Raw genomic sequence first — 24,314 nt, 5'->3', positions numbered from 1 at the left:
AAGCAGCCTGCCCCAGGCTCTGCAGCTAGCAGGGCAATGCGCCGGCACCAGGCCATCTGGCTCCGAGGGGAAAAGCTGTCCTCAACCCCAATGCCCAGAGTTCTTCCTACCCACACCACCAGTGTGGCCAGAAAAGAGACTGCCCCCGCATGTTTCCCTTCCAGGGGAAGAGGGTACTAATAGGAAATCTGCACTTGTTTGGCTGCATCTGCATCCTCAAATTCTAACTTGTTAGTTAGTCTAGAAAACAGCGAGGATATAGAACTCATATCTTTGTAACAGGCAGAATTGGGGCAGGGATCTCTTGCCCTTTTCCTCCGTGCTCACCATCCAGACACAGACTTGCCCCTTTCCAGCTGGCATGGGCCTCAGGGAAACATATCATAGGCATTACAAAAGGAGAAGCAGTTGAAGGGCCTCTCGCCTTCCTCCACAATCATTTCCAATGATGAGTGCATGTTATAAGAGCATCAATCCAGCAACATTTGTAACTCCACTGCGTTTGGATTGAGATCATAGATAATTTGTTTATGAAGACATCCCCTGCAGAATGATAGATCTTATTCCTAAGCTATTAGATCACTGAAGGATTATAATAAAGGGAAAAGGCAGAAGATGTAATTGGTTAAGATGAATGACAGATTCCCCACCCCTGGAGGTGACCTCTGACCTCAGTTCTTCCCCTCCCAGGTTTGGCTTCATCTTCAACAAGTCTGACCCTGCAGTCCACAAAGTGGACCTGGAAACACTGATGCCCCTCAAGACCATCAGCCTGCACCACCATGGCTGCATGCCTCAGGCCATGGCGCACACCCACCTGGGCGGCTACTTCTTCATCCAGTGCCGACAGGACAGCCCTGCCTCTGCTGCCCGACAGCTGCTCGTTGACAGTGTCACAGACTCTGTGGTTGGCCCCAACGGTGATATAACAGGCACGCCACACACATCCCCCGACGGGCACTTCATAGTCAGCGCTGCAGCTGACAGCCCCTGGCTGCATGTGCAGGAGATCACGGTGCGGGGGGAGATCCAGACCCTGTATGACCTGCAAATAAACCCAGGCATCTCAGACTTGGCCTTCCAGCGCTCCTTCACTGAAAGCAATCAATACAACATCTACGCGGCTCTGCACACGGAGCCGCACCTGCTGTTCCTGGAGCTGTCCACAGGGAAGGTGGGCACACTGAAGAACTTAAAGGAGCCACCCACAGGGCCACCCCAGCCCTGGGGGGGCGCCCGCAGAATCATGAGGGACAGTGGGCTGTTTGGACAGTACCTCCTCACACCAGCCCGAGAGTCTCTGTTCCTCATCAATGGGAGACAAAACACGCTGCGGTGTGAGGTGTCAGGTATAAAGGGGGGGACCACAGTGGTGTGGGTGGGTGAGGTATGAAGGGCCCAGAGCAGAGCCCTGGGCCAAGGAGCACCCCCTAGTCCTGACACTGCAGCCCCAAGCAGGTGCGCTGTACATTTTTACAGACAAAAGCAAAAACCTGTACTCGCTTTGTGGTTCAACACTGGTCTCCTTGCAAGTTTCCTAGTATAAGGTATGCGCTGCTACCAAGATTGGGGTTTTTTCGTTAGGAAGTATGATTTATGCCTTGAGCTACGATGAGAACACATGCTGCTGTGTAAAGGGATCATTTCTGTGCCAAGCTGCACACCGCGTGACCTGGGGACATCATGGAACCAAGGGATCCTGCTCTCCAGGCGGACACCTGTGTCGGTTGCCTTCACATAGTCATTGTCCCTTACCGCCAGACCCAGCCAGACTCCGCCCTGACGGAGTGGCCCAGAAGCAGAGGCCGACCAGGAGCAGCGGCCTCCCTCCTGAACTGAAAGCCCATCTGTCCTCGTGTGGGACCGCATCTTCTCCCTCGCAGCTGCTTCTTGCTTTTCTTTCCATTTGACTTGCTGTAAGCCTGAGGGAGAGCCAGCAAGACTCTGCATCTTGGGGGATGGGGAAATCACTCACTTTATTTTGGAAATTTTTGATTAAAAAAAAATTTTTATAATCTCAAATGCTAGTAAGCAGAAAGATGCTCTCCGAGGTCCAACTGTATCCTTCCCTGCCTTAGGCCGAGTCTCGGGGGAGGTCACAACCCCCCCATTCCACAGCCAGAAAGAACAATGGTCATCTAAGAATACCAGCCCTGTCAACTATTGCCACCCTGCTTCTCCAAGAGCAGACCAGGCCACCTCATCCATAAGGACTCGGTTCTGTGTTGGGACCCCAAGAGACCAGGACGAGTTCTGTGTGCCTGCTTGTCAGCACAGAAGGGAGACATCTCATTAGTCAGGTCCGGTGCCCCAGAGTCAGGGCAGACTGGGCTTGCCTGGCAAGGTATGGGTGGCCCCAAGGCTCAATGCAGAAACCCCAGGGACACGAGTGGGGCCAGGTGAGTTCCTGAAGCTATACCTTGTCAAAACATTTATTTTTCCTGCCTGTGGCCTATCCACTCATCTCTGGTACCCCATCCCCGCATCAGCACTGCAGAGAGAACACATTTCAGTGAGGGTTTTCTTACCCACATTCCCCAATCAACACACACACACTGCAGAACCCAGAACAGAAGGCCACAGGCTGGCACTACTGCATTCTCCTTATGTGTCTCAGGCTGTGGTGACTCTCAGGTGGGCATCGAAGAAGTACAACCCACACAGCCCTCTGGAGACTGCCTAGATCAGAGACTCAGCAAAAACAGGCTCCCCTTCCCTCTCCCGCATAGGAGTGGAACTTACATGTGTTCTGGTTTGAATGATCATTTTGCAAGCCACACAGGTTGGGAGAGGTGATCTCACCACAGACATCTTTGCTCATTTGGCCACCTTCACCTACTGACATGACCAGGATTTTCCTTTCCCATTGAGGAACAAACCCTTTCAAGGGGAGGAAACCCTAGACTCTGTGTCACTCAACACACACAGCTCCTTTCACTGCTGCCTGACTGCCCAAGCCACCTGCATCCCCCGCCCCAGCTCTCATGAGATCAATCACTTGTCTTGTATGTCTTATGTATCTTGGTCCCCCAAATGCATGTCCCCTGTGACTCCTAGGGGTGTGCCTAGACATGTACATCTGTTTTTTATTTTAAAAGATATGCTATGTAGATATAATTTGAGGAAGCTCACCTCAAAAGTCTAGAATGCAGTTTCACAGTTGCTGGGATGCATGGATGACACATCTCACCCCTTTTATTTTTCCTGACTCAATATCTTGATATGTTTACTCCCAATCTCCCATTTTTACCACTAAAATTCTCCAACTTTCATAAACTTCTCTTTTTAGAAAAATCTCAATTGTATCAGCCCCTGACAGAAAAAGGATCTCTGAGCCTAAAGGAGGAAAAGTCCCAACTACCAGGCCAGAATGCCAGCCCCTCTGGGCAGCAGGATTCCTAAGTCAAAGACCAGTTCGACCCAAACTGGCCTTTTAAAATAATCAGGAGTGACAGAGTCAACTTCTGCAGCACCAGTTCCTCCCCCACTGTCCCTTTCATCTCGGAGCGTGTCTAAAAAGCATAGCTGCCCTTCCCTGTCCTCAGAGTGCGGTTCCTGGAGACGGCAGGCTTAGGTCTCCCTGACAGCATGCCAGACACAACTGAATCAAAGCAGGCCTGAAGCCTAGGTCAGGGTTTCAGGAGTCCAGCCCCAGAAGGCAAAGTCACCAATGCAGGCAGGTAAATGCTTTTTAGCAGGAAAACCAATAGAGTTGGTTGGGTGGGGAGTCAGGGGCAGGAGGAGGAGGAGGAGGAGGAGGAAGAAGGAGGCCAGATCGGCCTGCCCTTTCTCCCATACTTCACCCCAGAAGAGGTTCATGGAACACAGTTGGAAAGCCACTGGTAGGAAATGCCTCACTACAGGGGGCCTCCTGTAGCAAGCCCAGCCAGTAATCCTCCTAATGAACCCACAATTCACACTGATACCTTACACTATTCAAGAAATACTGACTTTACCAAAAGAATCATCAAGAAAGCTATTTACATAAACTCCCTCAGTCATTTTGAAATAAAATTAATTTCACAAAAATTCAATAGTTTTTTTTTTTTTTTTTTTTCCCCAAAAGGACAAATAATCTGCACCTGTGGTGACAGGCAGGCTTTGAAATAGGGGCCCTCATTCTTCTGCTCCAGTGGGCAGAACCCTGTATAAAGGCTCTGGGTCCAAAAGCCCACCCAGGCAGCCCCAGACGGATGGCAGGAAGGGGGACTGTCAGCTTCTGGATGATGGCACAACCCGCCTGCATGAGGAGATTTGACGGGCGTCACACCCACGGCCAAAGCCATCATCCCAGCCTCACTAACACTGACCCAGCCCACCCCGCCTGGGGCTGGCCCAGGCTTATTTCTTCAGTCTCCAAGCCATTCAAGTGTCCTACTTTTCCCCAGGCTCCAGGAAGAAGCTGGAAGAGCCCTGTAAATCCTGGCTGGGGCCAACTACTAATACCAAACTTCAGGTACTATGACCTAGAGATAGCATCACCAGAGACAGAAACTCAACCCCTACAATTCCCACCCCCAACCCAGACATCTCCCCATCTCCGTCTGTCCAGACAAGGCTCCCAATTCCAGGTAGGCACTGGAAGAAGCCGGCTTTCAACCCCAGATAAAGCAGAGAACGGCCTACTGCCATAGAGATTGCGACTGCTGAGTCTTCATTTAGGAAAGCAGCCAGGAGTTGGCTTTGTACAACCACATCTTGTTTTCTGTTGACCAGTAACCTGTGAACTAAAGATTTCAGAGCTCAGATGTGAAACAGATTCATTCTGGATATATTTTTCTACAAGGGGCTTAAAAAGTATAGTTGATTCATTTATCATGACGTGTTTCATTCCATTATTACAGACACCGAAGCATCTTCACTAGCAAATCCCACAACTCTCTCTCTCCCACTCTTCAACCCTCCTTTTCAGAAGCCAGCCTCCAGGAGAGTTGACACGACCACTCCGAGATCCTTCCTATGCATCCACCAATCTACCTCACATTCGCCCCTGCACCCAGCACCCCCGGAATGCTACTCCCCTCCACTCCCAGCAGGAGGCCAGGCAGGTAACAAGTAAGATTGCAGCACTGCCACAGAAGTCCTCGACAGCCTCCCCCACCCAGGACCCCAGGTTCCACTCCAAGTACAGTCAGAACTCATAGGGACACAGCCCCTTGCTGCCCAGAATCACACCCTCCAAACCCTTGCTTGCAGACCTTTGGAGTTAGATGACCAAGACTAGAGACAGCTGGCTGGGAACCATCAAGGAAGTCAGGTGTTCTCTGGCAGGAATAGTGAGACCATGACATCTCAGCGAAGCATCATCTCTCAGAGGGCCCGAGCCTCCGCAACCTCCCTCCAACTCCCTTTTTATTCTCCCGCCTTTCCTGTTCCATTCCTGTGTCTCAGGCCCCCGGCTCATGAGCCACTCCACAACAGCTCCGACCATTCAAGGAGCAACTGACCTGATGGCTACGCCAGCCCCTACCCCGTGGTCTTTGCTCGTGCTGCTTTCCTGCTTTGGGGTACAAGCAAGAAGTCATTCATAGGCCAGATACTACTATGTGCTGCCAGACTGGCACGTAGGCAAAGAAATTTTGTTCAAGAAAGTCACTAGCTGCCTTGGTTTCTCTCCAAAATTATAGAGATCATAAAACAGAGATGCTTTAAAAATTCAAGGGATAAAAAAATACAGTGCCTATCTTCAGGGTATGACTACAAGACCCCAAGTAGCCAGTGGAATACAATCCACTCCCTGCTTTTATCTATACCAGGTTACCTGCTAAGTCACATGAGGATTTGAGCATCTTATTTGGGCCTGCATGCTTTAGGCAGCAGCCACACAGTAGACCCTGGGACACAAACAAGCATTGTCCTTTGCATCCACATCCTCCTTTGGAGCCATGGGCAGCAAGTGGGGAAGCCTAATTTAACTAAATAATAATGTATGAAATTATGGAGAATACAAGAGTGGGGATTATCCTCCAAAATTCACAGCGAGGCTTCTTTAGCCAGCCCCAGAGTGTTTAGCATGCACTTTAAAAAAAAAAAAAAAAAAACAATTCACGCACACTTCTTTCCAAGCTCATCTTTACATATATGGAACCAGCCCTTGCTCATATGGCCCCAGAGAACATGGGCCATGCCCTAGAGGGCTTTCGAGGGATCAGCCAGCACTGCACAAAGCAATAACTATTGACTTACCCCTACAGCAAGCTTGGTGACGTGCTCGGCAGAATCAGAGATTGCTGCCCTTCAGAGGCACCCTCTTCAAGATCAGAGCTTTGTTTCTGAGTAAGAGCAACCAGTATTGGCTGGGTTGTGAGGCCCAAGAGCTCCAAATTGAGAAAACGCCCCAAATCTGTGCTACTTGGGAGAGGTGAGGGAAACAATTTGCAAGCCGCACACCAGAGACCCACAGCTCCCTCCTTGCCTGGCTCCCACGTGGCTGGCCAGCCCCCTCATCCTTCCTATCCTGGCCTGGCCCTGTGGCTTCCTACCTTTCCCCTGCTTCTCATGCTTCCCAAAGGCTGTGTGAGAAGATCTCAAAGCAGAACTGGGCATGGAGTTTTGCTGGCGTGGTCACACACACCGTTTCATGCTGTAGTGCAGCTGAGTGACCCTCAAGATGTGAAGCCACACACATCATTTGTCCTATTCGAGTCTCATGCTTCCTCACCTCAGAAAACTCTCAGATCTCTCATGTCAAGGCAGATTACATTATTTTGAACCGTTGTGTAGCATCCAAAATATATTTTCTGTAATCACCAGTATTTCTCAAAAGGCCTCCTGTAATTATTATACATGTGAATTTTTCCTTATTTATAAAATATATATAAATTATTTTTAATACATCAACTTTAGTAGAAATTTGTACCAACACAGTAACTGTATGTGGCATTTGAAATAAGTTTGTGTTTACTTTGACCTATTACACAGTATTGAACACATGGTGTATTTGCAGTACCGCTTGGTATAACGATTCCAAATGGTCATAAACTATTGTCATTGTAAATGCTCTTTTTCTGAGGATTTTACAATAAAAATTGAGAAAAGTTACCTTTTTCTGGTGCCAGTCTGTTCGCAGTTTTTAAGGTGAGAACTGATTAAGGCAAAACCACGCGGCGTCCTTCTCCCACCGTTCCATCATAATTGCAGTTTCCTGCTGATCACAGTGCGATAGTCGTGCTCTGGCCAGTCCGAAGAGTGGCTGGACAAAGGCAGGCACCTGGACCCAGAAGTCTCTCTTCCCCGTGTGGAAGTTTCAGCTCCCAAAATGCACAACCACATCTGGTTCCAAACCGCCCAACATCTGCCCTGGCAGGCACTAAAAATTCACTACAGCCCCAGACGTGAATCTATTACCCCGGCCACTCTGGGCTCTCATTGGGGCAGAGCTTCTAACTGAGACACAGAAAGTGGGAAGTGCCCAGTAATCACCAGGCTGCTAATGGGGAGCCAGCACTGTGCTGGGTATGGGCGATAAAGGGCTGAACGAAGGAGACACAGCACCTGTCCTCAGTGAGCTTAAGATGTCTATGCCATGACAGTATTACGCAGGACACCTAGGGTGTGTGTGTGTATGTGAAGAAAGAGACAGAGATCTATTTTAAGGAATTGGCTCATGTGACTATAGAGGCTGTTAAGGCCAAAATCAGCCTGGTAGGCAGCAGCTGGAGACACAGAGAAGCGTTGCAGTTTGAGTCCAGAAGCCGTCTGCTGGCAGAATCCCCTCCTTAGGGGGAGGCCAGTCTTTTTCTATCATGGCCTTCAACTGATTGAATGGAGCCCATCTACATCACAGAGGGAAATCTGCTTTCCTCCAAGTCTACTGATTTAAGTGGTAATCTGAGCTGGGCATGGTGGCTCATGACTGTAATCCCAGCACTTTGAGGGGCCAAAGTTGGAGGATCGCTTGAGCCCAGGAGTTTGAGACCAGCCTGGGCAACATAGGGAGACTCCGCCTCTACAAAAAAAAAAAAAAAAATTAATTAATTAGCCAGACATGGTGATGGGCACCTGTGGTCCCAGCTACTTGGAAGGTTGAGGTGGGGAGGATCCCTTGATCCCAGCAGTTTGAGGCTGCAGTGAGCCATGATCTCACCCCTGCATTCCAACCTGGGTAAAAGAGTGAGACACTGTCTCAAAATATAAAAACAAAGAAATGAATGTTAATCTCATTTTTAAAATACCTTCACAGAATCATTAGAGTAGTGTTTGATAGACACCAGAGACCATGGTTATCTTAGTCTGTTCAGGCTGCTATAACAGAATACCATAGACTTTGTGGCTTATAAACTAATTTATTTCTCATCATTCTGGAGTTTGGGAGGCCCAAGATCAAGGCAGCAGCAGACTTGGTGTTCGGTGAGAGGCCACTTCCTGGTTCCTAGGTATCCATCTTCTCACTGTGTCCTCACCTGGTGAAAGGGGCAAAGGAGCTTCCAGGAGCCTCTTTCTAAGGGCTCCAATCCCATTCACTCTCATACCCTAATCAGCTCGCAAAGGCCCCACCTCCAAGTACCATCACACTGGGGGCTGGGTTTTAAGATATCAATCTGTGGGGAACACAAACATTCAGTCTTTAGCAGTGGCCTGGCCAAGCTGACATAAAATTAATCATCACAGTGACATAAACAAGGTACTGCTCCCCGTCTCTACTGGAGGAGTAACCTACTACATGTGCCTAGCCCTGTGATAAGCACTTAATAAGCACCTGTTTTTAAACCTTACAATGACCCAACAAGGTATGTGTTATTGTTACCCCACTTTACAGAAGAGGAAGCTGAGGCTCAGAGCAGCAGAGCCAGAATTCGAATCTACATCTGTGGTCAGAACACGCACTCTAATTGCTGATCCTGCTGTCTGCGACATGCACCACCATGAGAATGTCTGAACTGCAGCTGCTCTAGCCTCACTTCCCTGCAAACGCCAGGAAGCACAGGCTACCTATCGCGGGGGCTTTGCTCTAACCTCCATCCCAAGAAAGCCAGCTTCCCAGACCGGTGTGGCAGTCTGGAGAGTAGCCAGCAGATGGTCCCAGAGCCACAATTCTCAGTTAGCTAAGGCTGGATATGCCCAGAGCTAAAATTAATATTGTTTTAAAATCAAATGTATTTATGCAATAAAGAGTACATCATATTATCTGCAAGTCTAAGTGAGTATCATCTTTATGTGTAAACTTCCATCCAAAGAAAATTACTTTGTTTCCTTAACTCTCACTTATCCAAGGCCACTGGCCATCATCTGCATGTTCAGAGTTCCTCCCTTTGAACCAGTCTCCTGCCAAAGTGAAATCCAGTTACCAGGCAGGAGATATTGGTCAGCAGTGACCAGTGGAACTGGGCGGCCCAGGAAGGAAGGGTGGAAGTGACAGCCCCCAGGACCCTGTATGCAATGAGGACAATGCACCCCCAGGCAGAGCAACAACAGGGAGACTTTCAGCATCCCTGGGGCACAAGACAGAGAATGTGACTTACAGTCCATGGGGGAACCCTAAAAGGAGCCAGGCCCTGTGCTTCCAGTGATCAGGCTTTTTGGAACCTGCAAGGCAATCTGAATCAGCACCTCCTGATGCACTGCTAGGTAAACTCACTCACATTGCTTCAGGATATAAGAAAATGCATTCTGTATATTCTCATTTTATAAAAGAATCCTGGAGTGTGGGGGCCAGGGGGCGGGGGTGGCCTGGTGGCTCATGCCTGTAATCCTAGCACTACTTTAGGATGCCAAGGGGGGTGGATCACTTGAGCCCAAGAGTTGGAGACCAGCCTGGGCAACATGACAAAATCCCGTCTCCACAAAAAATACAAAAATTAGCTGGGTGTGGTGACATACACCTGCAGTCCCAGCTGAGGCTAGGAGGTGGAGGTTGCAGTGAACCAAGATCACATCACTGTACTCCAGCCTCACAGAGACCCTGTCTCAAAAAATAAAAATAAAAAAAATAAGAATTCGGGGTTGGTGGGGCAAGTAGGAATAGGCTAAAATATTAAACACAATGTTCTCGGATTATAAGTGGATCTGGTTTTCCTCTACATGTTTATTTCTATTGTCTAGAACTTCTACAGTAAACTGTGTGCATCATTTCTGTGATTAAGATTAAGAGAAACCTGACATTGGCACTCATCATTCCTGAGTGGCACAAGTACAACACAGACAGTATGGTTCCCCATCCACCCTTGCTCCCTTTGCAGCGGTCAGGAACAAGGACTCATGTCTTTGGTGAACAGGGGCACCCTGAGGGCAGACTGTTATCTCCCAAAAGTGAGACACAATTACAGAGCCTGTAGATCCTACCTACTCCTTCCCACCACCCCCCACCACCCCTACTCCTGCCCCGCAACCAAGGGGAGGAAAACAAAACAGATGAGCTGAAGAAGATAGACTCATTCCTACATCCAGGCAAGAATTCCCCTTGGGCTACCACCAAGTCTGTAAGTGCCTCACCAACTTCTACGTCGGAAACAATGGTCAGATCTCCCTTCCTCTTCAGGGAGAAGATTAAATAATTCAGAACAATTTTACCACTAAAAACATGAATAAAACATTTTAAAGAGCATCATCCAGGAGATAAGGAGAGAATGCAGAAGTGAGCGCCCAGAGACAGGGGCAGGGCAGGGAGCTGCTTCTCTCCCCACAGCGCTTGCCCCTCCACACACACTTGGGCTTTCCTTCCAGTGGCCTCACAGGGAAACGGGGGCAAGAGTTACAGGTGGGCAAAGAGTTCTTACACTTGGCACCAAAAGCATGATCCATAAAAGGAAAATTTGATACACTGGACCTCATCAAAATTTCACATTTTTGCTACGTAAAAGATCCTGTTAAAACAATGGAAAGACAACATTCCAGGAGAAAATATCTGCAAACCACATATCCAACAAAGGCCTAGTATCCAGAATACATGAAGAGCTCACAAAACTTACAGTAAAATAACAAACAATCCAATTAGAAGATAGAAAAAAAAAAAAAAAGGCCAGGTACAGTGGCTCATACCTATAATCCCAGCACTTTGAAGGCGGAGGTGGACAGATCACTAGAGATCAGGAGCCTGGCCAACATGATGAAACCCCATCTCTACTAAAAATACAAAAATTATCCAGACTGGTGGCATGCACCTGTAATTCCAGCTACTTGGGAGGCTGAAACAGGAAAATTGCTTGAACCCGGGAGCTGGACGTTGCAGTGAGCTGAGATCACACCGTGAGTGAAAGCGCTCTAGCCTGGGTGAAAGCACGAGACCTTGTCTCAGAAAAAAAAAAAGAAAGACAAAAGACAATGAGCAAAAAGAATTCTTAAGCAGATATTTCACCAAAGAGGATATACAGATGTTAAATTAGCACAGGTAAAGAAATTTAACATTATCAGCCATTAGGGAAATGCACATTAAAAACACAATGAGGTATCACTACACACCTATTACAATTGTGAAAATACTACTCTGATAAAATAAACAGTCACAAAAAGCACTGCTGAGGCTGCAGAAAAACTGGGTCGCTCATGCATGTCAGATGGGAATATAAAAAATGGAACAGACTCCCTGAAAAACAGTTTGGCAATTTTTTTAAAAATCAGCATTTAGCTATCATTTGATTCAATAATTGCACTTTTGGGCATTTATCCCACAGAAATACTTACCTTCACACAAGAAAAACCTCTATACAAATGTTCATTACACCTTTACTCATATCAGACTAAAATGAAACAATCTAGATGTTCTTCAACGGGTGAAAAGTCAAACAAACTGCAGTGTATTCATGCTGTGGAATATTACTCAGCAATAAAGAGGAATGACTTAGTGATAGACACATCGACCTTGAGTGACTCTCCAGAGAATTACATTGAGTGAAAAAGCTAATACCAAAATGTTGCATACTGTACATGATTCCATTCCAAAGGTTGCATACTGTATATATGTATATACCATTCCTGAAATGGCAAAATTGTAGAAATGAAGAACAGATTAATGATCATCAGGGATACAGAAGGGGGATGCAGTGGGAGGGACCTGGATGTGGCTATAAAAGGATAACATGTGAGATCCTGTGGCAACAGAAATGTCCTGTATCTTGGCTGTGTCAATGTCAGTATCCTGGCTGTGATCTTGTATTATGGTTTTGCAACTTTTGGAGGAAGCTGAGCGTGAGTACACACGATCTTGCTATAGTATTTCTTATAACTGCATGTGAATCTGTAATAATTTCAAAAGAAAAAAAATGAAAACCTCCAAGCCCAGATGGTGTCACCAGTGAATATTATCAAACATTTAAGGAAGATGTAACACCAATTTTACACAAATTCTTCCAGAGAATAGAAAGGGATGAAAAAATCCCCAACTCAGGTTGCAATACTAGAAAATAAGAACAACCCCAGAAAGGGACAATTACCAGCCTGTTTTACTCATAATGTAAATACCAAGATGCTAAACAAAATATCGGCAAACTAAATCCAGCAATTTAGAAAAAAGGATAGTGCCTTATGTGTAAGTTGGATGAATCCCAGAAATGCAAAGTTGATTTAACATTAGGAAAAAAAACTGATGTAATTCACCACATTATCAGCTTAAAGGAAAAGCCTATGAGCATCTCAAGAGATGTAGAAAAAACATTGAGAAAATCCTAAATTCATTCATATTCATGATTTTCTCTAAGCAAAGTAGAAACAGAAATTGTCTTAATTATTAGAGATGAAGGTCTATAGCAAACATGCTTCACTGAAGTAAAAATATTAAAGTAAAACAATGAGACTGCCCCCTTTTATATAGGGAACAAGGCAAGGATCCACTACGGCCACTTTGACTTAGCACTGTACACTGTAGTCTTAGCCAGATCAATAAAATAAGAAATAGAAACAAAAGGTGTAAGAACTGGAAAGAAACAAGACTATATAATTGTGTATGTAAAAAATTCAAATGAGGGGGCAGGGCGAGGTAGCTCATGTCTGTAGTCCCAACACTTTGGCAGGCTAAGGTGGGAGTATTGCTTGAGGCCAGGAACTCCAGACCATCCTGGGCAACAAAGCCAGACTCAGTCTTACAAAAAAATTTTAAAATTAGCTGGGCGTGGTGGCACATGCCTGTAGTCCCAGCTACTTGGGAAACTTGCTTGAGCCCAGTGAGGCTGCAGTGGGCTATAATTGTGCCACTCCATGCCTGGGTGACAGGGAAACCCTGTCTCTACAAAAAGAAAATTAAATTGAATATGCAAGATACATTATTAAAATTAGCAAGAGAGTTTAACAAGGTTGATGATGAAAAATTAATACAACAAAATAATTATATTTTTCCATAACAGCAACAGTTTAAATGATTTTTTAATATCATTTATAATAACATTTTAATAGGAATAAAATCAATAAAGATATACAAGATCTCTCTAAAGAGAATTCTGGAACTTTGAGAGACATTAAAAACATTAAGTTGAAAGATATACCATGTTGATTGAAAGATTTAATAATAAAATAATATTAATTTATCCCAAACTGATTTAGAGAATAATAGCAAACCCAATTATATATATATATATTTTTTGAGACAGAGTCTCGCACTCTTGCCCAGGCTAGAGTGCAGCGGCGCGATCTCAGCTCACTGCAAGCTCCACCTCCCAGGTTCGTACCATTCTCCTGCCTCAGCACCCCGAGTAGCTGGGACTACAGGTGCCTGCCCAATTACAATTTTAAGAATTGTATGGTGGCTCAGGCCTGTAATCCCAGCACTCTGGGATGCCAAGGCAGGTGGATCACTTGAGCTCAGGAGTTCAAGACCAGCCTGGGCAACATGGCAAAACCTCATCTCTACCAAAAGTACAAAAATTAGCTGAGTGTGGTTGTGTGCACCTGTAGTCCCAGCTACTCAGGAGGCTGAGATGGGAGGATCGCTTGAGTATGAGAGGCAGAGGTTGCAGTGAGCCAAAATTGTACCACTGCACACCAGCCTGGGTAACAGTGAGACCCCATCTCAAAAAAAAAAAAAAAAAAAACAGTTTGGGAGCACTTACTCTATCAAATACAAGACTTAATATAAAGTTATAGTAATTAAGACAGTATGTAATTGAGCAACATTATACAAACAGATCAAAGAAACAATATAGGAATTAGAAATAAATATAAGTATACACGAAAATGTTATGTACAGCAGAGGTAGCACTCCAGATTGGTGGGGAAAAGACAAACTTTTTCGATAAATGTTGCTGGAATATATACACCAGGATACATGTTCATGAATAGTCATTGCAGCATTTGTTGTAATAGCAAAGACTGGAAACAATGCAAATGTCCTTCAGTAGCAGAACAAAGAAAACAATGTTACATTTATATAATGGAATACAGCAATGAAAATGAACTAAGTACAGCTACACAAAACATTACAAATAAGTCTCACAAATGTAACGTCAAACAAAAGGGTAGATATGACTCAAAAACAGTCAAAATTAAATTAAACTGTTCTTTATCACAGACACATATAAGTAACAAAACTATGAAGAGAGGCAAGAAAATGGTTATCCCAAAAGTCAGAATCGTGAGAAAAGAGAATAGATTACTACTGAGAAGAGGCACAAAGAGAGGTTCTTGGGTGTTTACAATGTTCTATTCATTGGCCTGGTAGTGATTGTAATTATTCATGGAACTGTGCATTTATCTTATATGTACTTTTGTGCATTATGTTATATCTTACATTAAAATGTTTATTAAAAGACTTCTGTTTCTGGCAATATCATGAACCATGATTTTTAAAAAAAAATCCACTAAAACCCAGAAATGTACAGCCTTTAAAAATGTACAGCCATGAAAAAAAAAGAGAGAAAGATAAATACGATAAAGTATGAGCAAACTGGGGCTTGGGTTGTGATACACAAGTGTGAACAGAGATAAAACCTCAGACCCAAGCAAGGTGAAACACTGTCAGCTGAGATTCCTGAATAAACCTGAGACACTCAAAGGAATTTCTCTTCAGGGAAAGAGTGATCTAGAGAAGAATTTACCCATTAGCTCAGGGAAACCAGAAAAAGTATGAAAAAGTATCAGAAAAAACTCTGACTGTTATTCAGCCAAAATAAGGAGTGAAATATCAATTCATGCTACAACCTGAATGAACCTTGAAAACCTTATACTATGTGAAAGAAGACAGGCACAGCAGTAAGGCATCTGTCATATGACTGCATTTATATGAAATGCCCAGAATAAGCAAATCTATAGAGACAGAGAGATTCATGACTGCCAGGGGCTGGAGGAGAGGAAAATGGAGATTGACAACTAACTATAATATTTCTTTGGCAGTAGATGAAAATGTTCTGGAAAAAGATCGTGGTGATTATTGCACAACTGTGTCAATAAACTATAACCATCATTGAATTGTACACTTTAAAATGATAGATTTTATGGTATGTGAATTATATCTCGATAAAATATACCTAAATTTTTTAAACAATGTATTAGAAATACACACCAAGTAATAATTTTTAAAAAACAAACTTTTGTAGTCATATTAATACCCGACAATAGACTTTAAGGCAAACAGCAAGAACGAAAAGAGTTAGTACATGATAAAAGTGTCTACTCACCAGGCAGATAAAAAAAAATTCTAAAAACATAGCCTCAAAATATATAAAGCAAAATTGATAGTGTTACCAGGAACTGACAAATCTATCATCACAGCAGAGAGAGAGAGAGCATCATAGCTCTCTCAATAATTGTTTTGAACAAATAAAAACTGATAAAAATGGCCAGATGCAGTGGCTCATGCCTGTAATCCCAGCAGTCTGGGTGGCCAAGGCAGGTGGATCACTTGAGGTCAGGAGTTTGAGACCAGTCTGGCCAACACGGCAAAACCCCATCTCTACCAAAAATACAAAAATTAGCTGAGTGTGGTGGCGCATGCCTGTAATCCTAATGCGCCTGTAATAGTAGGACCCCTACTCAGTAGACTGGGACACAAGATTCACTTGAATCCAGGAGGCAGAGGTTGCAGTGAGCCAAGATTGCACCACTGTACTTAAAAAAAAAAAAAAAAAATTGAATATGTGAGCCACACAATAAGCTTGATCCATAGATGTATCTAGAACCCTACATATAGAAGTTAGAAAAAAATACAATTTTTGGCCGGGCGCAGTGGCTCAAGCCTGTAATCCCAGCACTTTGGGAGGCCGAGACGGGTGGATCACGAGGTCAGGAGATCGAGACCATCCTGGCGAACACGGTGAAACCCCGTCTCTACTAAAAAAATACAAAAAAAAAACTAGCCGGGCGAGGTGGCCGGCGCCTGTAGTCCCAGCTGCTCCGGAGGCTGAGGCAGGAGAATGGCGTAAACCCAGGAGGCGGAGCTTGCAGTGAGCTGAGATCCGGCCACTGCACTCCAGCCCGGGCGACAGAGGGAGACTCCGTCTCAAAAAAAAAAGAAAAAAATACAATTTTTTTCAAACTCACAAGAAGCTATACAAAAAACTAATCTTTACTAGGTACAATGCCACAGAAAAGTTCCAATAACTACCACAGAATCAAAATTATAGAGCATATTATCTGACCACAATGCAATAAAATAAAAATCAATGACTGAAAAGATGACCAAAGAATCTCCAGACATTTGGAGACTTAAATGTGTAATTAGGCTGGGTGTGGTGGCTCACACCTGTAATCCCAGCTCTTTGGGAGGCTGAGGCAGGCGGATCACTTGAGGTCGGGAGTTTGAGACCAGCCTGGCCAATATGGTGAAACCCTGTCTCTACAAAAAATACAAAAATTAGCTGGGCGCAGTGGCACATGCCTGTAGTCCCAGCTACTCGGGAGGCTGAGGCAGGAGAATCGCTTGAACCCGGGAGGTGGAGGTTGCAGTGAGTCGAGATTGGGCCACTGCACTCCAGCCTAGGTTACAGAGCAGGACTCCATCTCAAAAAAAAAAAAAAGTGTAATTAATCCAGAACTCAAAGAAGAAATCATAATGGAAATTAGAAAATATTTCCAATTAAATTATCAGAGATATAACTATATACATACATATATATTGATATACATAAATATATCAAATCATAAATACATTAGTTGACATATTAGAGATATATATCAGAGCTTTATACTGCACATGAAGTAACAGAAGTGTATACATTACAGAAGAATGCCTACATTAGAAAAGAATAGAAGGCTAAATATCAGAGATCTGAGCATTTACTTCAAGAAATTGCAAGAAGAACAGCAGAGTGAAACCAAAGAAAGTAGGAGGTCAAAAACAGAGGAGGAAGAGGAGACATTTTAAAAGTAGAAAACAAATTATAAAAAGGATTGAAAAAAACAAGAGTTGACTCTTTGCAAAAACTGATAGAATAGCAAATGCACAGCAGGAGTGATCAGGAAAAGACTATAAACAATATTAGGAATGAACAAGAAGACACAGTTTTCACAGATTAAGCAAAGATTTTTTAAAACAAAAGATCACTATGAACAACTTTATGCAATTCCTATAAAAACCTAAATGAAATGGACCATTTCCTAGAAAAAATGGTTTGCCAAAACAAACTCAAAAAGGAATGGAAAACCCAAGTAAGTCTATAAAAGAAAGCAAATCAATAGTTAATCTACACACAAAAACAAAAGCACCAGGCCCAGACAGTTTAAGAGGCAATTCTATCTTATATAAAATGTTTCAGAAAATAGAAAAGGAAAATCTCCTCAATTTATTTTATGATACTAGTAAACCCTGAAACAAATGCCATATGAGAACAGTAAAAGAAATGAAAATTATGGGCCAATCTCACTTAGGAGCAATAGATAGAAAAAATGCTAAATAAAATTCTAGCAAATCAGATTTTAGAATACCTCGTGATCAAGAAGGGAATAACCCAGTAATACAAGTGTAGATCAACTTTAGAAAATCTATTAATATAATTCACTTCATTAACACGTTAAAGAAGAAAAATTCGTGATCACCTCTGTAGATACAGAAAAAACATTTGATAAAATTCAATACCCATTCATCGTTTAAAAAAACTCTGGGCCAGGCATGGTGGTTCACACCTGTAATGCCAGCACATTGGGAGGCTGAGACCAATGGATCACTTGAGCTCAGGAGTTCAAGACCAGCCTGGGAAACATAGCAAAACCCCCTCTCTACAAAAAAATTAAAAAATTAGCCAGGCATGGTGGCGCACACACCGGTAGTCCCAGCTACTCAGGAGGCTGCGGAGGGAGGATTGCTTGAGCCTGGGAGGAGGGGGTTGCAGTAAGCTGAGATTGTACCACTGTACTCCAACCTGGGCAACAGAGCAAGACCCTGTTACAAAATAAATAAACAAAAATAAAAAATAAACTCCTGCCAGGTGCAGTGGCATGCACCTGTAATCCCAGCTACTCAAAAGGCTGAGGCAAGAGGACCCCTTGACCCTGGGGGTTCAAGTCCAGCCTGAGCAACACAGCAAGACCCCCACCCCTTAATAAAAACACACACACTCCTAATAAATTAGGAATAGATGGCAATTTCCTTAGGAAATAAGTCTGATTTGCGAATTCCCTCTAGTAATGATCTTTGGATGAGACTGCTGACACTTGAAACTGAGTGGGCAGAGGGACCTCCCGATGCCTACCTGGCAGCTTTTAATCATTGCTACTGACCAGGCACAGCTATGTATCTCCTCTTCCTTTTTCTGAATACTAATTCTTATTGTGCTTTTTCCTGTGCTTGCAACACCACTGGTCATTCACAGGGGCACGGGTGGTGGGCGTGCTGGGACTTGTCTTTTAAGATCATAAATCCCCACATGACAAGAAACTATGTCAAAACCTAAAGGAGAGGCCTGCATATCACCTGGAGATCTCCTGGAGTTTGATTTGAAAGCAGGCATCAGTGGTGCACACCACTTCCAGGCCTAGCCCATGAAATCCTACTCTGCGAGAGACAGGGTCTCACTCTGTTACCCACACTGGAGTGTAGTGGTGCAATCTTGGCTCACTACAGCCTTGACCTCCTGGGTTCAAGCAATCCTCCTGCCTCAGACCCCCATGTAGCTAGGACTACGGTTACCCATCGCCATGCCTGGCTAATTTTTGTGTTTTTTTGTAGAGACAGGATTTCCCACGCTGCTCTGGAACTCCTGGGTTCAAGTGATCTACTCACCTTGGCCTCCCAAAGTGCTGGAATTACAGGCATGAGCCACCATTCCCAGCCCACTTAAGTGATCTTTTGGAGACTGGCCACCCATCAACAATACGTATTTTGAAATTTAATTGAGCAAAAAATAAACTTATTATAGACACTGAGATTTTGATGCTTGTTATAGCCGCTATTAATATTATCTTAATTAACGGAGGTAACGAAACAATACATCACATTTAAGGTAAAATGTTAAACCCATTCACTTTAGAGTCAACAACAAATCAAGCATGCCTCCCTCCTTTCAGTATGGAGCTGGAGGTTCTAGCAAGTGTACTAAGGTAGAGAGACAGACGGACAGATGGCAAGCATAAGAACTGCATAAGAAAAAATTAAAATATCATTATTTACAGTGGATGTAAATGTGTAGAAAATTCAAGAGTTTCTAAAGATACACTTTAAGAACTAATAAGAGTTTGGTACTTTGCCAATAGATATAGAAAAGTTGGTTGTGATCTTATATAATAGCAACAATTAGAAAATGTAATTTTTAAGTAATACATAATGTATAATAGCACAAAAATACAATATACCAAAAACTAAATCTAACCAAAAAGTACGCAGGTGTTTTATGGAGAAAATTATATGTTTATAAAAGACATTTTAAAGACTTATATAAATGATGATATGGCCAGGCACGGTGGCTCACATCTGTAATCCCAGCACTTTGGGAGGCTGAACTGAATCACCTGAGTCAGGAGTTCGAGACCAGCCTGACCAACATGGCGAAATCCATCTCTACTAAAAATACAAAAATTAGCCAGGCGTGGTAGCAGCTCCTTGGGAGGCTGAGACAAGAGAATCGCTTGAACCAGGGAGGCAGAGGTTGCAATGAACCAAGATCACAACATTGGACGAGAGCCTGGGTGACAAGAATGAAACTCTGTCTCAAAAAAATAAATAAATAAATAAATAAAATTGTTTAAATGATGATATATGTTATGTTCATGACTAGGAAGGCCTAGTATCCTAAAGAGAGAAGTTTTCCCCCAAATTAATCTATAAATGTTATGTATAGTAACATATCACTTAAGGAGAGGGATGTGTTCTGAGAACTGCATCATTAAGTGGTTTCACCATTGTGTAAACATCATAGTTAACACAAACCTAGATGGTACAGCCTACTACATACCTAGCCTATATGGTACAGCATATTGCTCCTAGGCTACAAGCCTGTGCAGCATGTTACTGTACTCAATACTATAGGCAATTGTAACACAATGGTAAGTATTTGTGTTATCTAAATGTAGCTACACATAGAAAAGAACTTTTTCAGCTCCATTATAATCTTATGGGACCACTATCACATATGCGGTCCATCATTGGCTGAAACATCATTATGCAGTGCGTAACTATAATTCCAATTAAATCCAATCAAATGCCAATAAGGCCAAGAATAACCAAGACCATCTGGGGGATAGGGAATGACAGAATTAATCTTACCAGGTAAGGTTTCTTATAAAGCTATAATAATTAAAACACAGTTGTATTGCTGCAGGGACAAAGGTACCCCAATAGAACTGAGTACTTACAATAGCGTTAACCATATGACTATACTACCTATTTTACAAACAAGTGTTTTAAAGTCTGTACTTCAAAAGATACCATAAGCAAAGTAAAAACACAAGGCATATAATTTGAAGCAAGATATTTACAGTCATACAGTAAATAATACATTACTATCCAGACTACATAAGGAAATTCTTAAGAAAATGATAATCCAATACAAACTGGACAAAGATATGAACATGCAAATCGCAGAAGGAAACTTGATGGCCAGTAAACAAATGAAAGGTTACTCAATCTCATTAATAATCAGGAAAATGCTGTTTAAATATACATTGCAATACAATTTCACCCTCAGAGGAGTGACAGTAATTAGCAGGTTCAATAAAACCCAGTGTTGATGAGCACTTGGAAAAATAGGATATCTTATACACTTCTAGTGGAGTGCAAATTGACACCACCACTTCGGAGAGCAATTTGGCAAAATCTAATTAAGTTAAAGATGTGTGCACCCTGCAATCCAGCAGTTACATTTTTAAGTATATACCCTAGAGAAACTCTAGTACATATGCACAAAGAAACATTTTTAGAAGGTTCACAGTAACACTGTTTGTAATAGAGAAAAGCTGGAAACAACCTAAATGACCATGACCAAAGAGCAGATAAATCGTGGTATATTTACAGAATGAAATATTAAATGAATGAATTAGATTTATATGTATTAATGGATAAATGTCAAGCAAGTTTAAAAAAAAAATTAGGCTGGGTGTTGTGGCTCACACCTGTAATCCCAATGCCTCAGAAACTAAGGTGGGAGTATCATTTGAGGTCAAGAAATTGAGGTTACAATGAACTCCGATCATGCCACTGCACTGCAGTCTGGGTGACAGAGCAAGACTCTGTCTAAAACAAAAAAAAAAGAAAGAAAGAAAGAAGGAAAAAGAAAAGAAAAAAGGAAATTTTATAAAGATGTGCACAGTATGCCATTTATATAGTTTTTTAAATATGTAAAATATTACACTATGCATTGTCCCTTGCTACATTTATATGTAATGAAATATACATGATAATGACAACCAAAAAATCCACATTAATTGTTACCTCAGGAGTAGAAGTAAAAAGAATCGGAGAAGGGAAGGGTGTAATGGAATTCAACTGTATCTATAAGACTTTTTCTATTATTTTTTAATCTAAATAAAATTAATCTAAATAAATATAGCATTGACATTTGATAGAGTAGCAGACAGTAAGTGATGGTTACACATCAGTATTTGCTATACACTGCTCTGTACTTTTCTGTATAATGAATATAATTTTTAAGTTTAAACCCAGCCTGTAAATAATTCAAGAATCTTGAGAGAGTTCTTGCAAAATGGTAGGTAAAAAGTCAAGAAGCCAGATACTAAAGAGAAGAAATGTGAAGCCAAGAAGGCTGATGCTGGTGGCAAGATGAAAAAGGATAATCTCATGGCCAAAAATCCCAAGAAGGGGAAGCCCCATGACAGCTGAAATCCTGTCCTCATCAGAGGAACTGGCAGGTAATTCCAGTACAAGAGGAAACACTCAGCCACTAAATCCAGGATTGAAAAGAAAAAGGAGAAGTTTCTTGCCACTGTCACAAAATCAAAAAACTGGTGGTGATGAAAATGGTAGTATCCAGGTGGGTAAACATCACAAAATGCCCAAATATTACCCTACTGAAGATGTGCCTTTAAAACTGCCAAGCCATGGCAAAAACTTTCAGTCAGCATCCAAGAAAACTGAGCCAGCATCACTCCCAGGACCATCTGATCATCCTCACTGGGCACTACAGAGACAAGAGGGTGACTTTTCTGAAGCAGCTAAGCTGCTTGTGACTAGACCTCTGGTCTTTAAGCAAGTTCCTCTTTATAGAACACACCAGAAATTATCATTGCCATCTCCACAAAAAATAATATCAGCAATGTGAAAATCCCAAATAATCTCGCTGTTGCTTACTTCAAGAAGCAGCTGAGAAAGCCCAGAAGCCAGGAAGGTGAGATCTTTGACACATAAAGAGAAATATGAGATTACAAAGCAGTGCAGGATTGATCAGAAAGATGTGGACTTGCAAATTTTATCAAAAATCAAAGCTGTTTCTTGTCTCCAGGGCTACCTGTGATCTATTTGCCCTGAGGAAAGGAGTTTATCCTCACAAATTGGTATATTAAATGTCTTACAAAGAACCTAATAACTGATACATTTTAAAAAAAAAAAAATCTTGAGAGAATTCCAACTTTTATACTTTACTGTATTTCATATTTTAAACAACTCATCGCTATGCTTTTTATTATTTAAAGTAAAAATAAATAAGTACATACCATGAATTGTGATCATCTATTCATGCATACAAACGTAACTCTGGATGGTAGATATAATTTTCTAATTTTTTTAATAAATAAAAATCCTTTTCAGCGGCAAGGCACAGTGGCTCATGCATGTAATCCTAGCACTTTGGGAGGCTGAGGCAGGCAGATCATTTGAGGTCAGGAGTTCAAGACTAACCTGGCCAACATGGTGAAACCCTGTCTCTACTAAAAATACAAGAATTAGCTTTGCAAGGTAGCAAGCACCTATAATCCCAGCTACTCGGGAGGCTGACACAGGGGAATCGCCTGAACCTAGGAGGTAGAGGTTGCAGTGAGCCAAGATAACACCACTGCACTCCAACCTGGGCAACACAGTGCGACTCTGTCTCAAAAAAAGTTCTTTTTGGCTGGGTGCGGTGGCTCACGCCTGTAATCCCAGCACTTTGGGAGGCCAAGGCAGGCGGATCACCCGAGGTCAGAAGTTCAGGACCAGCCTGGACAACATGGTGAATCTCCATCTCTACTAAAAAATACAAAAAATTAGCTGGGCATGGTGGTGGGCACCTGTAATCCCAGGTACTCAGGTGGCTGATGCAGGAGAATCACTTGAACCCAGGAGGCGGAGGTTGAAGTGAGCCAAGATGGCATCACTGTACTCCAGCCTGGGCAACAGAGCAAGACTCCATCTCAAAAAAAAAAAAAAAGGAGGGAGTTCCAAGATAGCCAAATAGGAACAGTTCCAGTCTGCAGCTCCCAGCATGACTGACGCAGAAGACAGGTGATTTCTGCATTTCCAACTAAGGTACCTGGCTCATCTCACTGGGACTAGTTGGACAGTGGGTGCAGCCCACGGAGGGCGAGCTGAAGCAGGGCGGGGCGTCACCTCACCTGGGAAGCACAAGGGGTCGGGGGATTTCCCTTTTCTAGCCAAGGGAAGCCTTGACAGGCCACCTGGAAAAAAGGGGCACTCCCACCCAAATACTGTGCTTTTCCCATGGTCTTAGCAACCGGCAGACAAGGTGATTCTCTCCTGTGCCTGGCTCAGCAGCTCCCATGCCCACAGAGCCTTGCTCACTGCTAACACAGCAGTCTGAGATCCATCTGCCCAAAGGCAGCCTGACTGGGGGAGGGGCGTTGGCCATTGCTGAGGCTTGAGTAAGTAAACAAAGCACCCGGGAAGTTCGAACTGGGCGGAGCCCACCGCAGCTCAACAAGGCCTACTGCCTCTAGACTCCACCTCTGCGGGCAGGGCATAGCTGAACAAAAGGTAACAGAAACTTCTGCAGACTTAAATGTCCCTGTCTGACAGCTCTGAAGAGAGCAGTGGTTCTCCCAGCACAGCGTTTAAGCTCTGAGAATGGACAGAC

At 43.3% G+C, this 24,314-nt stretch overlaps 1 protein-coding gene and 1 pseudogene across 1 annotated transcript in view; both read left to right on the top strand.

Moving 5' to 3' along the window:
- FSTL4 (follistatin-like 4) overlaps positions 1-4,029 on the top strand; it is a 662,587-nt gene extending 658,558 nt beyond the window's left edge. The window contains exon 16 of the mRNA XM_011951100.1: positions 691-4,029. Coding sequence (XP_011806490.1) covers positions 691-1,393 — 703 coding nt within the window. The 3' untranslated portion in view covers positions 1,394-4,029. The remainder of the gene's footprint in view (positions 1-690) is intronic.
- Positions 2,347-22,809, top strand: LOC105518220 (annotated as a pseudogene).
- The last annotated feature ends 1,505 nt before the right edge of the window (positions 22,810-24,314 follow it).

Source organism: Colobus angolensis, unplaced genomic scaffold (genome assembly GCF_000951035.1).
Source record: "Colobus angolensis palliatus isolate OR3802 unplaced genomic scaffold, Cang.pa_1.0 Scaffold314, whole genome shotgun sequence".
NCBI classification, from domain to species: domain Eukaryota; kingdom Metazoa; phylum Chordata; class Mammalia; order Primates; family Cercopithecidae; genus Colobus; species Colobus angolensis.
The sequence above is the reverse complement of the archived record's forward strand: the minus strand, read 5'-3'. Positions and strand labels throughout refer to the sequence as shown.